This window comes from Haemaphysalis longicornis, unplaced genomic scaffold, assembly GCF_048455015.1.
Source record: "Haemaphysalis longicornis isolate Haplotype H1 unplaced genomic scaffold, Haemaphysalis longicornis Haplotype H1 scaffold_12, whole genome shotgun sequence".
Lineage (NCBI taxonomy): Eukaryota > Metazoa > Arthropoda > Arachnida > Ixodida > Ixodidae > Haemaphysalis > Haemaphysalis longicornis.
Genome location: NW_027526225.1, coordinates 111,855,856 through 111,869,547, shown reverse-complemented (window position 1 = coordinate 111,869,547; position 13,692 = coordinate 111,855,856). Strand labels below are relative to the sequence as shown.

The 13,692-nt window shown below is 44.0% G+C and overlaps 1 protein-coding gene across 3 annotated transcripts in view; it reads right to left on the bottom strand.

Annotated features, from left to right (window-relative positions):
• LOC144163267 (receptor-type tyrosine-protein phosphatase T-like) overlaps positions 1-13,692 on the bottom strand; it is a 197,181-nt gene that overhangs the window by 54,134 nt on the left and 129,355 nt on the right. For all 3 annotated transcript variants that reach the window (XR_013320874.1, XM_077694146.1, XM_077694147.1), the window contains exons 14-15: positions 13,186-13,253; positions 10,423-10,627 (exon numbers count right to left, since the gene is read on the bottom strand). Coding sequence is in view for 2 of the 3 variants with exons in the window: in XM_077694146.1 (XP_077550272.1) it covers positions 10,423-10,627; positions 13,186-13,253 (273 nt within the window). In the remaining variant the exon portion in view is untranslated. The remainder of the gene's footprint in view (positions 1-10,422; positions 10,628-13,185; positions 13,254-13,692) is intronic.

The window sequence follows — 13,692 nt, the reverse complement described above, 5'->3', positions numbered from 1 at the left end:
CTCACTGGCCACAGTGAAAGGTGGGGGAACTGCTTATAGGAGAGGGAAGCCCCTTGCATCTGCTTGCACCGCCTCGTTCGAAGGTGGCTAGTCTGTGACACTTTTACCCCGACGTACGTCGTCTGATCAACCTGCAACCTCAATTTTTTTCGTGAGTACTGTTACCGGTCTCTGGGTGAATTAATCTGCATGCAGTGCCTAAAAACTGTTTTGCGCCGTTTTGTAAATCGGCTGCCTCATAAAACCCGGAACTAAGCTACCATGAGCTGCCATCCAAAAAGAACAACCAGAACGCCTGGCTACCTACATTTCCCGACAAGAGTGTGACGAAGGCAGCCAGTGGCAGCCAAGCGCTAAGACCGTTTGGGCGTTCGTTTTCCTTAAGCACAAACGATTACAAGGTAGGAATGGAACGCAACTTGCTGCTTCCAACAGCGCGCCAAAACTGTTCCCGTCCTATACCAACCTAGATTGTCCCATCTAATTTCGAGGAACGAAAAACTCTGCTTTGTGCGCCATGTAACAAGTGCACGCAAGTGAGAAATCCAGGTGAGTGGCAGAAATTTGAGTTTGTGCAAGAAAAGCAAAACATCCTCGTCTAGAAGAACCTGAGGCTGACCGCACACACATTGAATATTCGCTGCAAGGAAACATTTTGGTGAGGAACACGTGAAAAGTGGATTAAAAAACTGAAGAATGCCAGGCGACATTTGACCTGGTTGGATATATTGCAAAGATGAAAAGAAAGGCACACTGCCTTCAAGTGAAACTGCCGAGACTGAACAAGCACTCGCAAAAACGTCAGCAAACCTGTGATAAATTCAGACAAAACGTTAAGCAATATGAGGTCAACCCAGCTGTGCAAGCTCTAAAGTCCTTTTCGGAAGCCGCGCAAGAAGGAAATAGGAATGTGAAATTTGTCATGGAACGATTATCAACTTTTATAAGGTGTGGCCGAATTGGCAAGAGCCCACACTAGGGAAATGTGTGTGGACATCCTGTAAAGGTTACAGTCATGTACGGGAAAATAAACTGCTGATGCTGCCATGTCGAAGCATGCTAAAAAAGCTCTCCGGGATTTATACAGGAGAGACTGGTTTAATGAACACAATAAAGGAATGGTTCCAAGTGGCAAGATAAATCTGGCGGTCAGAAAAAGAGCCCTACTTTAGCCTCATTGGCGTAGTGTCAATACAGCAAAAAGTAATTTATGATCGTCGAGTTGACAGAATTTTCACGATTGTTGATATCGACTGGGAACAACGAATGAGTGGTGGCACTGAAATAGCCAGCAGGCTCATTTGTTATGCCGGGACTTTCCACAGCTTACGTTATCCCCTTAGGGTGTTTTTTACCAGCAAACTGAAATATGACCAGCTGCATAACCTCACGCCCAAAATGCTGAAAGCTGCTGAAGAGGCGGACTTTCTCATTATCCGTATTGTCACAGACAACCACCAAACAAGCACGGGCATGTTCCGAGGCATGTACTACAGCATGTTGAACTACATCCAGTATGGGAAAACGACGCATTATTCCTCTCATTTACCCAAACCACCTTATCAAGAACCTTTCCGCTGCGGCTGCTATCGTTTCTGAACTGCCACCATGTGGCCAATAGCCAGCGCCACAGGTGACGGGGCGGAGTCAAAGGAAACTCTCACAGGTGGCGAGGAGCATTCGGCAGGCCCAACCAAAAGGGGGGAGATCGAGTGGCTATGGCTAGTAAACATAGTTTTCTTAAATCATCTTAAAGCGGCCATGCAGACAAAATACGAGTTTGGCTGATTGGAAATATTGCGTCGTTAAAATAATACTGACCCCACTTTTAACGTGAACGTCGCTCAAATAAGCTACATAATTAGGAAAAAAGGGAATGGCCATGCGACCCACTAGCTCATTTCCCGTAACAGAACCTATGATGTCATCTGTCCTGCTGTGCTGGGCCTCCTAGATTTACCAGTCATGGACGGTCCGCGGGCAGCCCGAGGACTGAGTTCGGACCGGAAGTCCCATAGGAATCCAAGGGAAAATCGAGCGCCGGATCGCGTCTCGGGCAGTCCGCGGACGATCCGGGAGTGATAATCGAGGAGGCCCGCTATTGCCTGAGGCCGGCAAAAGCAAACGCAAGTTAGGCAACGCTTATAAGCTCACGGAACGAGCTATTTGCGCTTAAATTTAGGGAACTTTCTTTATATAGCATTAAGAATGGTGGGGCGAACAATTAACGTTACGACCGTACACATAAACACTGACGCAGTTAGCGCGGCACTTTGCCGCCGTCGGAAGTGTTAGACCTGTGTGACACAACACTGAACAACTGACATAAAAAAACATGGTCACTTACATGAACATGTTTTTTTTTAAGTCATAGCTTGCGCCTTAGGAAACGATTAGTATGAACCGTAATAAAAATGCGGCAGGTATAGAAGTCCGCCCCAAAGCAAAGTGCGAACACTGGCACTTCAGCGGTATTGCAGCGCCGTCTAAGAAAGTGGGCGATAATTAAGCTATCCAAACGGGTGTCTGTCAAATGGTAGCAGCGCTGGTCAGCAGACTATCTTAAGTTTTAAGGTCCTGCTCTAAATATGTGATTGCTGACGTCACGAAAACACGTGATTTAGCGGGAGAATTGAAATTATGATGATGATGATGATTGAAGGGTAATGGCGCAAGGCCAGCTAGGACAAAGAGCGCCAAGAAAGTGTTTTGATGAATACGTGACAGTTAAAATTGGTTAGAGGGAACACGAATAAAATCAATTAAAGACTATGAGCACGGCTGGTGTAAAGGGCCAGGATGGAGACCAAGAGTGGTTAAAAGATAAATAAGGTAGCTGCGCTATAGGACCAGAGTTAAAACTATGGGTGGTAGGAGGTGAGCTGCAAGAAGTGAACTTCAAGAGAGAGCTGCAAGAAGTTGGCAGCAGCGGCAGCGGAAGGAGCACACCACTGAATTTCTTCGCTTGTGTCTCGCAGGGCCCTACGCCGTTTTCACCGGTTTTTCGTCGACATCAAGCTCGAAGAATTTGCTCTGGCTGAGAACAGCCGAGTACAGCTGCGCTGCGCATCGCTGATCTGCTGCGACGGGAAGGATTGCTGCTGCGAGGAAGATAGTGACGTGGCGAACCAAGCGCTACAAATTCAGCGGCCGCCCTTCGTGGCCTCAGTTGGCAGCAGCGGCAGCGGAAGCCGCTGCCGCTGCTGCCAATTCAGCACACACCACTGAATTTCTTCGCTTGTGTCTCGCAGGTTTGTGTTTCACTCCAAATAACTGTTGTAAATTTTTAGTCATGCATTTTTACCGCTGCCCTAACTGCTGCCCTGTGTTTTTCTTGCATATTTCTTGCCTTGCCATGTTTTAGAGTAGCCTGTTGTTTCTTGCTCTCTTTAGTCGTAATGGCGAAGGAACTTACAGAGCTGTTTAAGGAGCTGAAACGCGATATTATGCTCGAGTTCAAAGAACTACGAGAGAGTTTGGAAAGGGATGTGCGAAAGGATATCAAGGAAATTAAGCAGAGCATGAAGTTCTTCAATGACACTTTTGAAGAAATGAAGGGATCAGTGAGCACTGTAACAAAAGAAAATGTTGAACTAAAGCCGACTGTGGCCACCTTGGAAGGTGAAGGCAAAGCCTTACGCGCAAAACTAAAATACCAGGAAATCAGGCTCATGCAAAGTGAGCATTACACGCGCCGCTACAATGTAGAGGTAAAAGGCGTGCCAAAACACCCAAAGGAAAGTGTCTTAGATATAACAAAAGAACTGGCAAAAGCGGTGGATGAACCTCTCGAAGACGAGGATGTGGAAGTATGTCACCGTGTTACGACTGCCGGCAACGCTACTGCGCCGAACATTGTAGAGCAATTTGCAAGCAGGAAAAAACGTGAACTTTTCCTCGAGAAAGCCAAACAGAAAAAGCTAACGTCGGAAGACCTCGGGTATTCATCGGATCTCCCAATCTTTGTAAACGAACATCTTAGTCCGGATATGAAGCGGTTATTCGGTGCTGCAAACGCAAAAAGAAAGGAAGCAAATTGGAAACACTGCTGGGTGAAGAACGGAAAAATTCTTGTGCGCAAGGAAGATAAATCACCCACTGCTACCATCACTCCTCTGGATGACCTGGCTGTTATCGTGTAAGAATGCTGTGCGCATGTTTCGTGCGTTTCTAGCTTGAATCATATTATGGGGATTCAACCATCGGAAATCCAACAGTTAGTAAGCACCAGAACACCAGCTATGTCGTTTTTTCATTTGAACGCGCGTTCTTTGGCGAATAAAACAGTCGACATGACAACACTATTTGAAACATTTGGCATGCGTTTTACCGCGATACTGTTAACAGAGACGTGGTATACTTCAGCATCACAAGTGTATTGTCCGGATGGCTATCAATATTTCTTTCGTAACAGGCATGGTAAACGGGGTGGTGGCGTCTTACTTCTTGTTCAGGATTGCGTCGCCTGTGACATAGTCGAAGAATACAGTTTAGTTACACCTCATTATCAGTTAGTCACCGTGCGTTCTAGAAACAGCCTAATCTCAGTTATTTACAGGCCACCTTCAGGGGATTTAAACCAATTCTTCTCTTTTATTGACAATTTTTTTATTATGCATTGGAGCAGAACGTTGACCTCTATTTAGGGGGCGATACAAATATTGACATGCTTGCCAATACAAGTGCACAAAAAGACTTTCAGTCTGCTATAAATTGGCATGGTCTAAGTAATGTAATAAAATCCCTACACGAGTTACAGTAGATAGCGCTTCCTTACTTGATGTGTTTATTACGAATATCCTAACGACTTACTTATGGCCGATGTTGTATATATCTGATATTAGTGATCACCTCGGGATAATGCTGCTTACTGAAAAAAATAATACCCTGAAAAAAAATGCCATGCCAACAAATTATGTACAGAATATCACCCCAGCAAATTTAGACAGGTTCCGTCGTTCAGTTGCTCTACAAAATTGGAATGCGGCCTACGAGTCAATCAGCAGTGATGCAGCATACTCCACTTTTATTGCAATTTTCGAGCTGGTATAAAATGTGTTTTTCCCCATGAAAAAAATGGGTAAACTACCCAAGGCGAGGAAACCTTGGCTCACGTACGAACTACTCGCCATGATTAAACATAAAAATGAATTGTACACGAATTTTGTAAAGTCAAGAGATCCAAATGTGCTTAAACAATTTAGGCTGTATCGTAATAAGCTTAACTCAAACCTGCGAGCTGCTAGGAATTCGTACTTTATAAATGTTTTCTTGAATGTTGATCAACGACGATCTGATATAATTTGGAGGAAAGTAAATACCCTATTACATCCAAGTAATCGAGCCAGCGTCCCTGACATCGTTGAATATAATGGTGAGAAATTGAGCGGCGTGGCTTTAGCTAATGCATTTAACAGTTTCTTTATTGCACAATCTGACATTGGTAATGTCCCAGCAGTCTCAAGTTTTGAAAAATACTTACTTGAAATCAATACCCCTCATTCCCTGTTTTTTGCCCCCACTACTGACGTAGAAGTCGTTTCCTGTATCAATAGTCTAAAGAACACGCACTCAATAGACACTAATGGATTTCAGATCAGACTATTACGCACATATATAATTTGATATTACTGACTGACGAGTTCCCTAAAGCGATGCAAGCAGCACGTGTAGCACCAGTGTTCAAGACTGGAGAAAGAAGCGTTATTAATAATTATCACCCTATTTCAATATTGCCAATCTTTTCAAAAGGCATAGAGAAAATATTACATATTAGGGTTAAGTCTTATTTTAGTAAGCATGAGTTCCTTTGTGATTTTCAACATGGATTCAGAAAGCACCGTTCCACTGAAACTGCCCTTCTAAAGCAAAAAGAAACCATTATTGATGCTTTTAATCGTAAACAATTAGCAATAGGCATTTATATAGACTTTTCAAAAGCATTCGACCTCATAAATCACTCAATCCTTCTGTCCAAATTATATATGTATGGTGTTAGAGGAATAGCCTAGAATTTGTTTAAAACCTATCTTGGGCAGAGAACACAATATGTAGATGTAAACAGGTTTAAATCTTCTATACAAGCTATTAAAGCTGGTGTACCTCAAGGGAGTATTTTAGGGCCAGTTTTGTTCTCTATTTATATTAATGATATTGTCAACTGTTCTAATAATGTAACTTTTGTGTCTTACGCCGACGATACTACAGTTTTTGCTATAGGCAAATCGGAAAAAGAATTAGAGGTACAAAGCAAGAAAATACTGCTTGGCTTAGAGAGTTGGGCAGGCGCGAACCACCTTCGCATAAATACGAAAAAAACTAAGGTTGTCGTGTATTCCCCTAAAGGAAAACAAGTAGCTCCAATAAATGTAAACTTAGGCAGTACGGCGATAGAGATTGTCGATTCTGTAAAAATCCTCGGAGTGAGTTTTTCAAAACATTTACGTGGAACGAGCATATTCAGTATGTACAATCAAAAGCGTCATCTGCTGTTGGCATTATTGCTCGAATGAGGCATATTTGTCCTGTAAAAGTGAATATTCTATTGTACAACTCCTTGGTATTCTCGTTGTTTTCTTACTGCAGCCTTGTGTGGTGCAAGACGGGCGTGTCCAATTTGACAAAGCTACATCTATTACAAAAAAGAGCTGTTCGCTACATAGCTAACGTTCCCTTCCTTTATCCGACTAAGAACCTTTTTTTGAAGTACGACATTCTTTCAGTGTACTCTTTGTATAATTATAGGCTGTTACTAATCTACAAACGATTTGTACAGTGTAATGAAAACGTCCTAACCTTGCTAGCTCAACTGCGACAAAACACCCATGTTCGACAAACACGTCACATGGAGAGATGGATAGTGCCGACGCCACACGCTTACTATGTTCAACAATCTTTACGGTACACATTGCCTGTTCTGTTAAATAAGCTAGTTAAAGAAAACTTTCACCCCATATGTAATGCAAACCGTAACATTAGATGGTTTTGTGAGCACAAGTTGTGATTTTTTGTACTTTTTCTGTGTTGTTGTTGTTGTTGTTGTTTTTTATGCGGTTGTTGTTGCTGTTTTCTTTTAAGTGAAAGAACCTCACTTTATCTGTTATTGCACTAAGGGGTAGTATGCAATATGTTTTTGAAATTGTGCGTGTAACCTAAGCTCTCTCCGCTAAGCTGTCAACGAAAAGGGGGTCGGGGCCCCATCAAGCTGTTCAAACAGCTTTTTGTCTCGCCTCCTCCTGTAAAAAAATTAAATAAAAGAATGAATGAATGAATGAATGAATGAATGAATGAATGAATGAATGAATGAATGAATGAACTTCTGAAAGAAACGTAAACGTGCGCTGAACAGAAAACATGGCATCGTCTCCTAAAAGTATGGCGGATGTAATGGAATATGTTGTCTGTAGAGTTCTCTGAAGTGTTTGCGTCGCGTAATGTCGAGTGCCTCGCATTGAATGAGGATGTGTATCACAGATAGGCCCTCCCCACACCTGCTACACAGGGGTCTTGGAGGTCCCGTGAGCAGGTGCGAGTGCGTCACATGTGTATGGCCTATCCGTAACCTAGCTAAGGTAACTTCAATGTGCCTGGCTTAAAAATTCTGGCTTAAAAAGTTTTATTTCTCTGTGAATAAAGCACGGTTTCCTGCCGGAAATGTGCTGAGGGCACTATAAAACACTAAATCTTTCGAATAAACCAAACTTTTATTTTGTCTGCATAGCCTCTTTAACACGTTCACTGCGTCGTGGGTCACCGGTGGGTCACGGCTGGTGCGCCTCCTATGCAGCAGCAAAGTTACGACCATGCATTTTCTTGTGGATGTGATAACTTCCCCACACTTGAACATACCGGTAAGATTGTTATTGCATGAGGTTTTCAATACCCAGAAGAATACTTTCCTCGTGTTAAATGCCATCTACTGGAACCTCATTCCTGTTAAACAACTTGGGATGCCGCCATGAACTATAGTGGCGCGGGTGAAAGCAGGTGACGGAGGGAATTTTTTTTTTCTGCAGTGGCTGTAGTATTTCATTTGCTATCCCGAAAATCAAGCATCCATAATTTTTTTGATAAAAGAACACTGCAAATGTCACTTATGTATTGAGTTCGTGCCTCAGATTTCCATAATGTTTTGTATTTGTTCAAAAATATTGACATGGGTAAGCACTGCCTCCAGACCTACATGCTTAGGAATGGTTGTGGGTATATAAACGTCTTGTTCATTCTCCCTTTCCCTTTGGCCGGCTGGCTGAATTGAGGTACAGACAGACAGAGAAACAGGCATACAGACAGTTCAAAATGTTTGTGCTCAAATAGCCCAAGAAAGACTATCATTTTTTTTAAAAGGGCCTCCAGGCCGTGAGGGACAAAAATCGGTGGTGGAATAATTGTTTTCTGTCGTCATATTCAGGGTAGAACAAACGGGCAGGCGCGCTCCCAAAACTGGCATTACACTTCCGAGGCTGCTTATGTATCGGTTACGGCGTACTTGTCCAATTGATAAACGCAAGGTGGCCAGTTTCCGGGGAAGTGGGGGAGGAGGGGGGAGGGGGGGGTCAAAGGCACAACACACACTAAAAGAAAAGGCCTTGCACCGTATTGTGCAACCCATTGGCTGTTCTTTGCTACGGTTAAAAATGTTTGGAACCGATCGGAATAACGGAATGGAATACTATAACTGCCTTTGTACGTGCGGGCATGGCGTCACCACAACACGACAGAGCTCGACATTGGTACGAACAAGTGGCCAGTTAAGCAATTTATAAACCGACATCAGTTCGGAACGCATGTACTGTCATAGAAAAATAAAACGCTATCACAAAAATATCAGAAAACACCAATAGCGCCATTTCTTTCAGTGCAAGTTACATTGACGCATGGCATAATTACAGTGAAGGAGGCTGACTCGGTTGGTGGGCTCCTACATTTATTCAGGTCGCGTTGGCCCGGCCAGGAGTGGGAGCGGTGCGGACGTGCGGCCGCCCAGCTGCTGACTCGACGTTCGATCTGTAGCGCGTGGAACTGATGACGCTGGCCGGTCACCGTGATGATTGTGACGCTGATGATTACGATGACGATGGTGTCGCTACAACAGTAACTAAGTCAGGAAGTGTGGGTTTTCTAGTATACTATCTGCGCGCAATTTTGGACCTCAATGAACAGTATTTATCAATTTTGTATGTTCCGGTTCATATTTTTGTGTTCGCATTTCATTTGTCCCTGACTTTACGTGCTTATTTAAGCGAATTCTTATTCCATCCTTTACTCATTCACTCATATACAGTTTTAGACCCTAACACATACCAACACCTGTCGCCACGCCGGCGCGGTGATTCTTATAGGGTCATTCTCTTTCCAGGCAATCTTTCATTGTGGAAGCATAGCAGTCTTCCCAATTCCTTCCATCAGCTTTTCCAGCCGTAAGCAGAATGTGCGATTCATTAGAAGAATTATGAATAAATAAAACGCAACGCGGAAAGTCAGTACGGCCCTGTCTCAAAGCGATGCTTGCGGCGCACAGCTATCGCAGTAGCGGATGCTGATGATGATAGTTGGGGTTTATTGGCGCAAGGCCGACTATGGGCAAAGAGCGCCAAAGAAGAAGTTACTGAATTGTGATGAGACCGTACATACTAAAACATGTGACTAAAAGTAAAAGTGATGCTAAACAAAAGACAATGGAGATGGCTGGCTGGTGTATAGGGCTAGGATGATCACACGTGATATGACAAGAGCTGCAGAAAGTTCACCTCAGCTAAAAACTTAAAAACACGCTGACTAGAAAACATGGGTTCGTCGGCTAAAAAATATGATGGGTGCAAAGGAATGCGCACAACCGGATGTTGTTGTAGCCTTCACCGAGAAGCGAGGAATCACGGGCTATGCCTGAGCGGAGCGCTCTCGCAGTGGGAAGAGAACCACAAGACAAGGAAGGGTCACACCGCGGCGAAAATGTGGTGTTTTGGTTTGCAATAACTACACTAATACTCATCGCTTTAACGAAATTCTTGAAGGAGGTGGTTACTAGGACATTGATTTACCTGAAAATGTTAACACCACGTATTGGCCAAACCTCTTTTAGGACCCCTTTAAGTTTTTTTTTATTTATTGTAGGGTTTAACGCGCCGACGCAACGCAGGCGATGAGGCGCGCCGTAGTGGAGAGTTCCGGATTAATTTTGACCACCTGGAGATCTTTAACGTGCGCCAAAATCTGGTACACACTGGCGTTTTTGCTTTTCACCTCCATCAGAAAAGCGGCCGCCGCAGCCGGTAATCGAACCCGCGACCTCCTGCTCACCAGCGCCACGCCTTAGCCACTGAGCCACCGCGGCGGGTGCCCATTTAAGTGCAAGTCACAAATGCAGTAGGAAATCCGAATTCACAGCCTGGCGTGCGCTAATGCTTGTATGAAAGCCCTCACCTGCTTCAGCTGTGGTGAACTCAAAAGGGTCGGAGAACGGCCCGTACTTTGCCCCTCGTGCCACAAGTCGGGCCTGAACGCGGTAGGCTGTAAATGGTCTCGTTGGGAAAGATACTGTGGGGACGGCCACGGTGTACGGATTGCCGTCGTTGACTTTGACCTCGGTCTCCACAGTGCCGCACTGCCATTCGGACCTCGGTGGAAGCTGAAAGAGTAGTGCTATTGTAAAGCATGGCGAATACGGTGCAAATAAAACCCGCACATGCAGCAAGGACTCTATTCGTGAAAAAGTTCAACAAACATGAGAGGTCCGAGGCCACAACATCCAATGCTTGATATACCTTGGGGAAATGCTAAACGCCTGACATGTAACGGCATCATGAGTTCTCTGCTATCATAAGACACACAATGATGACATGACGAGCTCACAGGCCCCTCACACCGGAGACTTGAATTCACTTTCACAGCTCGCCTCTAAGTGCGCAATATAATTTCCTAGCACAATAAAACAACAGCCACCTGGCTGCCAGCATTTTTTGTGCTTTGATGTAAGCCTTCTTCCTTTCTTTGTTGTTCCTTTCTCTTGCCTTCTTATTCTCTCTCTTTCTTTCTCCCGCCTCATTTTTCGTGCAAAACGTCCCTTGAAAATTAATTTTGCAGTGATTAGAAGTACGCCAATAGTGGTACCATAATCATTCAGGCTAGTATTGCAACTTTTCATTTCCCCTTCAAAAAAGCCGCATTGCCGTTTTTCACTATACATACCGTATTTTTGTGATTCTAAGCACCCTCCCCTACTTTCAGGGGGAAAATTGGAAAAAGAAGTTTGCATGTGAATCTAAGCACTCCCTTTTCTAAGCAACCATTGAAGGTGGATTTGAGACGCATGGAAGCGGACCAGAGCCGACGTTGTGGCCAAATAATTTATGAAGTATTCAATTGCAAACCACTTCAACGGGACAAAAAAAAAAGACCTGCTGCGAGATACTGGGAGCAGCGGCCCAAACGTCACAATGGACTCAAATGGTAAAGTGGGGGTTACTGACTGAGTATCCAGTTATCTTCCAGTTATATTTTCCAGTTATCTTCATTATCATATGCTACACCTCCCTGCTGTTATGGATTATATCTCCAGTACTGGCAATTTCTTCGGCAAAATTTTCATCACCTAGAAAAAGGCTCCCTTGTGTGAATATAACGCTTTCATAAATAAGGGTTGGCAGCCAAGAAAACCTCGGGAAGCAAAGGGGAGGATGTGGTAGGTCATTGAAACAGATAAAAAAATTTGGAAGGACAGAAAGAAGGTGGAGAAAAAATGACCGCCGGGTGGCATCCGAACCTACGACCTCGCTTTCTTCGTGGAGGTCGTGGGTTCAGATCCCACCCAGCGGGCGTTTTTTCTCCAGTTTCTTTCTGTCTTTCCAAATTCTATCTACATCCTCCCCTTTCCTTTCCGAGGTTTTCTCTACTGCCAACCCTTATTTCTGTCTTATTTAAACGAGCCCCTCATTTCCTATTCTGATTCGCATAATGCTTTCATATATATAATATGTATATAATATAATGCTTCTATTAGCATTATAGCATTATAGTTTGAATATAATGCTTATTCAGGATGCTTTGGGTAGCTTATAGCACACACTATATTGAAGCAATATATGTTTCTGCCCAAACAGGTTAGATCCTCGTGATGTCTTGATCTGTACGTGCTGTCAGGCGTCTGTCACCTTACTGTACGTTTATTTTGCAGCTAAGCATTGAAAGCGGCACACCAGTGTTGATGCCAACCACACGCATTTCCTGAATCTGCCGGTTGAAATTGTTTATTTTGGCCTGGCTGCCATTACTGCTCCAATAGACGTTCCGTTGTTGAGCTATGCAATGAAAGTACACGATTTATACTGCCTACTTCATGTTTAGCATGTTTGTACTTGTTTAATGATCTAGTTGTACAATCCCGATTTAAACTAGCTCATACATAAGCCCATTAGCTGGATCTAAAGATTATGAAACCTAAGCCTGGTGTAAACTTACATGAACAACTGGATTTTTGACTCAGAAAGCCACTGTGTATCCCCTGCACGCCAATGACGGGCAAATACCTGTCAAGATGTAAGCTTGCCACAGCTCTTATTGTTTTTATAACCTGATGACGCAGCTTAATAAATGCTATGCAGTAAGCGTAATTTTCACAGGTAACTTGAACTGAAAAAAGGAGAACCCCCTTCCAGCAACTGTCTTTATTTGCGATCACGGAACAAACAAGTGTGCTCTACCATGAGCTACAAATAGGTACCTGCGTAACGGCGCGATTTTTCTTGACTGGCACTCGGCCATTCCATTCTACGCTCTATCTATTCGCAGCTCTTGATCTGTTCCTAAATCATCCTTCGAAAATGAAGTTTCTACACTCTGGTCCATACACGAAATAGTATGTGTGTTTAACTTCAGCAAAACAAGTAAGCTTTCTCAGCATTAAGCGTGAAGCTGCGTGTCCAGCACACACTACTGGTGGCAGGGTAATTAATTGAGATAAAGGGTGGGTTTGGGGACAGAATGGTGGGCCTTGAGGGTAGATCTGGTGGGCTGAGGGCAATACAGTCTTCTTAGGACGAACTTTAAAGGCACTTGGGGTATGGGGAGCATTCCCTGCTGTGCACCCTCAATTTTTCACTGTCACTGTCAGCACGCTTGCGTTCTTTCGAATGGAATAAACAAACGCAAAGCCAAGTAAAATTGATAACTTATGGAAATGAATCTTACTTGCCACTTGAGTTCAGTTTTCATCGGAGACTCTTCATATGTGAAGTTGTAGGGTGGAGATAGCGGGGCTGAAAGGAACAGCAAGACAGTGTTTAGCCGAGCAACGGTAACTTGGAGACATCAGTCAGGTAGGTTTGGGTTAGGTTAAATTAGGCGTTGGGATAGTCTAATTTAGGGGTTAGGTTTTACTAAAACATCTAAATAAAAGAGAATGGCTCAGCTTGCACTAGTGGCGCAAGGAGGCTGGATAAACAGCAGAGCAGGGGATCAACTTCACTTCTTCCGGTTTTTCTAAGATTTGCTAAGTTTTGTTAGGTTTTTTGATGTTCTTGTCAGGCCACGCTAACTGTTGAGGGGGTGAGGCCAAGCTTAGCCGGATTTTACAAAACCGTTCCGGTTGGTCCTCCACACTGACAGCGTGGGTCTTCCCACCTGGGATTCCACCTAGCTTCTTAGCTATGTCAACTACTGCCCCACTGTTTCCCCAGCCTTGCACCGCAAGCTGTG